This window comes from Vitis riparia, chromosome 14 (assembly GCF_004353265.1).
Source record: "Vitis riparia cultivar Riparia Gloire de Montpellier isolate 1030 chromosome 14, EGFV_Vit.rip_1.0, whole genome shotgun sequence".
Lineage (NCBI taxonomy): Eukaryota > Viridiplantae > Streptophyta > Magnoliopsida > Vitales > Vitaceae > Vitis > Vitis riparia.
Genome location: NC_048444.1, coordinates 7,255,680 through 7,261,090, shown reverse-complemented (window position 1 = coordinate 7,261,090; position 5,411 = coordinate 7,255,680). Strand labels below are relative to the sequence as shown.

At 30.9% G+C, this 5,411-nt stretch overlaps 1 protein-coding gene across 1 annotated transcript; it reads left to right on the top strand.

The window, feature by feature from the left end:
• Positions 1-3,759: 3,759 nt before the first annotated feature.
• On the top strand, positions 3,760-4,657 carry LOC117930315. Its single transcript, XM_034850905.1, has 2 exons — positions 3,760-3,904; positions 3,999-4,657. Exons 1-2 carry the CDS (start codon positions 3,769-3,771, stop codon positions 4,274-4,276), a joined length of 414 nt encoding a protein of 137 aa, XP_034706796.1. The 5' UTR covers positions 3,760-3,768; the 3' UTR covers positions 4,277-4,657.
• The last annotated feature ends 754 nt before the right edge of the window (positions 4,658-5,411 follow it).

Genomic DNA, 5,411 nt, shown 5'->3' with positions numbered 1-5,411 from the left:
ATTTTGAGTACCGTCTATAAGCTACTATTTATGTTGTGAGTGCTCTTCTTGATATTCAAGAGCACTTCCTCTCTACCTTGTTACTCTCAGTCTTGTAGAACAACTCAAGAGTGAGCTAAAAAGTGCACCACTACATAGGCTTAGTTATTGAATCTTGAAGGTAGATTGTTTATTATTGTCTTGCTATATCAAGAGACAATCCTAAACAAAGACAAAACTACTTTAAGGATAATGTCTTGACATGCTTTAGGCAAGTTGATAAGTTTTATTTCTAGTTTTCTACAATATTTTCTTCTTATAGTTGGTTTCTACTTGTTGCCTCTATGTTTTTTCCAACATTAAATAGTCAAAAGTTAAATTGGAAAAGTTTGTATCATTTAAAATTGAGAAAGTGATAGAGAGTCTAGTGAAGAGCAAGAAATTGGGTTGGCTTAGGCAAGTTTCTAAATACTCTTAGGCAATTTGTGCAACTAAAGTGGAAAAAGAATGGTGTTTTTCATCTTAGGTATACAGGTTAAGCCCTAATTAGAGTAAGGTTTTGGTAGTCATTGCATTCGCATAAGTCCTTACATTAGTTGCTTGGGATGTGTTGTTTGCTTTAACAACCTTCCATTTTTCACTAAAACAATTGTGGGTTTTCCTCTATTATTGGAATTTGATATCCTTTGAACTTTCTACCCAATTTCAATACCTATCATTTCATTTTAGCATTGTTTTAGCCAAATTCCAGCTCTATGTGGATGAGAAGTTCCATGTAAGTTGGGTCATTCTCTAGTGATATTAGTTCTAAGTTTATAAGACTTTATTTAGGTAAGAGATTATTATATAAGTAATTTTATGCTAAATTTAGGCCTTCTGTAGTTTGGTGTTAGAAAGGTCACCAAATGTCACTTAGGTTATAGAAATATTTTGGTAATTTTATGTCTTCAATGAGTAACACTTCTTTATATGTTTCTTTTATATTTAAAAAGGAATATCGAGTTTGATAAAGATCAATTACTACAAGATTGTAGTATTGATGATATGGTGAGTAGCTTTATAAGGCATTTGCTCCATAAATGTAGTTTAGCTCCATGAGGCTTTTAGGTTATTTGATGCTTTTGTAAATTTTTATGCTAAAGATCTTCGATTTCTTCTCTTTACCTACCTATTGCTTGAATTCTCTTTTTGGTGTTCTTTTGTCCTAGGACCTTTGCTCCCCGGATTTAGTGTTGATTCTTACTACATATATTGTCCATATAAATTATGTATTCGTGCTACTTATCAGGAGATATGTTTCTTATAGATGCTATTCACAAATGCAAATATATGTTATATATGTTTTAAAAGAGGTGTTGGACATACATATTGTAATCAATTATAACTCATTTATGAACTTTATAGACTTGTTTCTACGTAATTTTTATTTTTTTTTCAATTTTGCTCATGTATATACTCAAGTTTTAATAAATGATTTAGTTTTAAATGTTTATTTATCTAACTAATTGAGAAGGTCGTTTCACATTAAGTTTGAAAGATGGCCTGTTTGGGATTTGATCTTAGAAGAGAAAATGGAGAAGAAATAAGGTGAAGAGATTGAAGAACAGTATATTTTAGATATTTCATGCATAAATCAAACACTTAAATGTTATTTTCAAAACTTAACATTTTTTAAACCGTATTTTCACTAAATTAACTACTTTTTATTGGAGAACTAAAAGTGATTTTTAAAAAACTATAGAAATTGAAAATTGACCATAAGTTCATTATCTTATAAACTAAATTTATAATATTCAATTGAACCTATAGACATTTTATGTTACATGTAGTAAATAGGAAAATAACATACATTTTAGACTTGAATTTCATACAATAAAATAAAATAAAAGCTTATTTAGCCTTTGTGGGATAGCTTCTTGTATTTAGTTTTAATTAAAGGTTGAAGTTAAAGTTTAATTAAACATAAAAATTAAATTAAATTAAAAAAAAAACTTTTTACGTGTTTGATAAAACTTAATACTTATTATTTAATAACTTAAGTTGATTTTAAATTAAATTATTAACTTAAAACTTATTACTTAATTATTACTTTATTAAGATTGTTTGATAAAATTAACTTAAAACTTATTTTAAATCATCAACTTAACATTTTTATCATCACAAATTATAATTAAGACAAAGAAGATTAGTAATAGTTGAGGTCGAAGTAACAAAGGAAATCATAAAAAAAAAACTAAGGCAAATGGGGTAAAATGATAAAATGAAAATGTGAACTTAAGAACAAAGTATTTACTTGTTAAACTTGTTTTTAACTTTAAATTACACTATTAAATTATTTTATCGAACAATTTTAATTTACTTAATTATTTAAATTAAGTTATTAAATCCATTGGTTTACCAAACATCCACAAAAATAGACATTAAATAAGAAATAATATTTTCATGGATTCCATATTAAGTTATTTTTAAATCAAAAGCTCTTTAAACCAAATTAGTTAAACAAACGTAAAAGTAATTTATTGAACTTAAGAAAAATGTTTTTAGCTTTTCATAAATTAATCCACACAGGACTCTAATGTTCAATAATGACATATTTGAACCAACTTTTGAATCCTATTTGAATTGAAAATAAATTCTCATTGGCTAATATATGTACACCAGATTTTTTAACAATTATGTAGACAACCACATTATTATTATTATTATTATATTAATTTTTATTCTTTTAATTATCATTAATAAGGACACACGCCATCTATTCATGTGCTATACTAAAGTAAAAGTAAGGGACTGTTGGGTCATGGTTTTTAAAAACTATCTTTAAGTTAAAAAATGAAAAACAAATTTTTTAAATAAGTTTCAAAAAATATAATCAAATAGGTCCATGTTTTTTTTTTTGTTTTTACTTTTTACAACATAGTGAAAATAACTTTTATTTATTCTTTAAAAATTATTCTTTATTTTACTTTATTTTTAAAAACTGTTTTTAAATAACAACAATCAACTAATGTTAAAAAATTTTAAAAATAATTTTTCATTTTTAAAAATAAAACATTGCTTTTAAATCACACTGCGAACTGGACTATAAAATTTTAACTTTAATTTGATATTCCAAAATAATCCCTGAAATTGCATTTAAGATTCAATAATAATTAATATAACAAATGAGAACTTTCTTATTTTTTAATTCCATTTCGGATGAAAATAAAGTTTTCATTTTTAAGAGCCATTCAACCAGACTATTATGCAATTAATGCCTTTCTCTTCTCTTTTCCTCTTTTAAATTTACTATTATTATTATTATTATTATTATATTTTATTTTTTTTAATATTTATGAAATAATTATTAAAATTAATCAAATTATGTTGTGGGGTTAGATGACTCAAAGGGTTGTGAGAACGGGTCACGAACCGAGTTGGAGAGATCAGTCAGTTGAACGCAGGTTGTTGATTGAGAAGTTGATGCGCAGCCACCTGAGTGATGATGCTTGGCTCTCAAACTCTGATACGACTTTGCATGTAGAATCTTTAATATGGCCAAAACCATCTTCGTGATTTCCTAAAAACCGTCTCTCACCTCTCTTTTGAATCCCGTTTCTTTTATTCTCACCATTTCTCTCGGGTTTTCTTCACTCCCAAACAACCCTGGCCTCTCACCATTTTTTCTTCTTGCACCCACATTTTTTCACTCTGAGAGAGACGGATCCAGTCAGAATGAGTTCAGACTGGTTGGAACTAAGTTTGGGCACTCCACAGCAAACCCATATCCCCAGCAGCGTGGCCGACCTAATGAATTACGTATCCAGTATCAAGAATGTGTCCGAGAGGCTATCGACGCTGAATGTGTATGTAGAGAAGCTGGAGCAGGAGATACAGAATATGAATGCTTGGGATCCTCATTACTGCATTTTGCTTCTCAAAGATGGTAAGTTATTTTGTGGTTGATTCCTTGATGGGTTATTGGTTTTTAAGGCTTCTGATCGATGGGTCACCATTGGAATCTCATTTTCTTGTTGTAGCTTTGGAGTTTTTGAGGGAGGAAGGTGAGAAGATGAGGCAGAAAATGGAATGTGAAGAATCTAAGGTCCCTACGCTGAAGATAAACTTTGATGACGAGGAAGAAAGGGCGGTAATCCTGGGAAAGGTTGCTGTCAAAGAGAAGAACCGGATGAACACGACCAATAAGAACAGACAGAAATCAGCTGCAGAAATTCCAAAGGCAAGCCCTAAAAACAATCTTTCTTTAGCAACTAGAATTTTGAAACCCAAATTGAATCCTCTCCTTCCAGCCATATAAACTGAGCATAGGAGGAGGAGCATTCACACCGTACAAATCCAGTGGGCCCAGTTTTTCGGCCACCTTATCGACGATGATGAAGGTGAAAAGGGATATGGAGATGGAGACTGCAGAAGGGTCACCATCACCCCTTGTTCCTCCCCGAATCAAAACTTCAAGAGTGAAGATGAGTCACAGGCACATCGTCCCGGATGTGAAGGAGATAGGGTCATAGCGGCAAAATCAAGCAGCCTGGAAGAATAAAAGGCGATGCTGGTCACCAGAGCTTCATGCTAGTTTCATGGCCGCCGCTCGACTCCTGGGTGGTCCTCAAGGTTACGTCTTAGTACTGGACAATCACGAATGTCAATCTGTCTTGTTTGGCCATCAGTTTGGAAATTGAAAATACTGAGAAAAAGTGGAGAAATGAAAGAAAATAAAATTAAAATAAAATTAATTAGATAATATTTTCCAATATTTATTTGTGACCATGGGAAAATACTAATTTTACTGTATTTTATTTTCTTGAAATTTTATATAAATAAAAGAAATTAATATTTCTTCAGTTGTTTTTTTTTTTTTTTTCTTTTCACTTGCAATTTCTAAGATCATATTTGGATTTCAAGAAAATTAATATGTATACATTGAATCAATAATTCTGTTATCCATGAGTTGTGTTTTGAGATTTGGTTAGTTTGGTGACGCAGTGGCCACTCCAAAGCAAATCAGACGGATAATGCAAGTAGGACTCACAAATGATCAAGTGACAAGCCATCTGCAGGTGGTTTTCCAATCTATTTTACGCACACATCCTGTAAAGTTCGTGAGCTTCGAGATTGAAATACCCCCTTAAACCATCACAAGTGCACAGAGACATACAATTTTCTTCTTTGATTCTGTTGGGGCACCTACCAATTGGCAAATATCATATGATGATACTATTGACGTCCAAGAATAAATAGGACTCTCCCCGTGCCAAGAAATTTCATTCTCCAACTTCGACTTGCTCCTTGACTTTTTACGAAATCAAAAGAACTAGTTGATTGTATTGAGTTCCTGATGGGTGAGCAACAAGTCTTCTTGGGTGAGTGCTTCAACTAGGCAATTGACCTATGATTACAAACTGGTGCAGAGTCCCACTAATGTCGATTATGAA

Excerpts from the sequence above, each read along its gene's own strand:
- LOC117930315 (XM_034850905.1), top strand. The coding sequence starts at position 3,769 with ATGAATTACGTATCCAGTATCAAGAATGTGTCCGAGAGGCTATCGACG. Across the intron at positions 3,905-3,998 it reads CATTTTGCTTCTCAAAGATG|CTTTGGAGTTTTTGAGGGAG; the intron begins GTAAGTTATTTT and ends TTCTTGTTGTAG.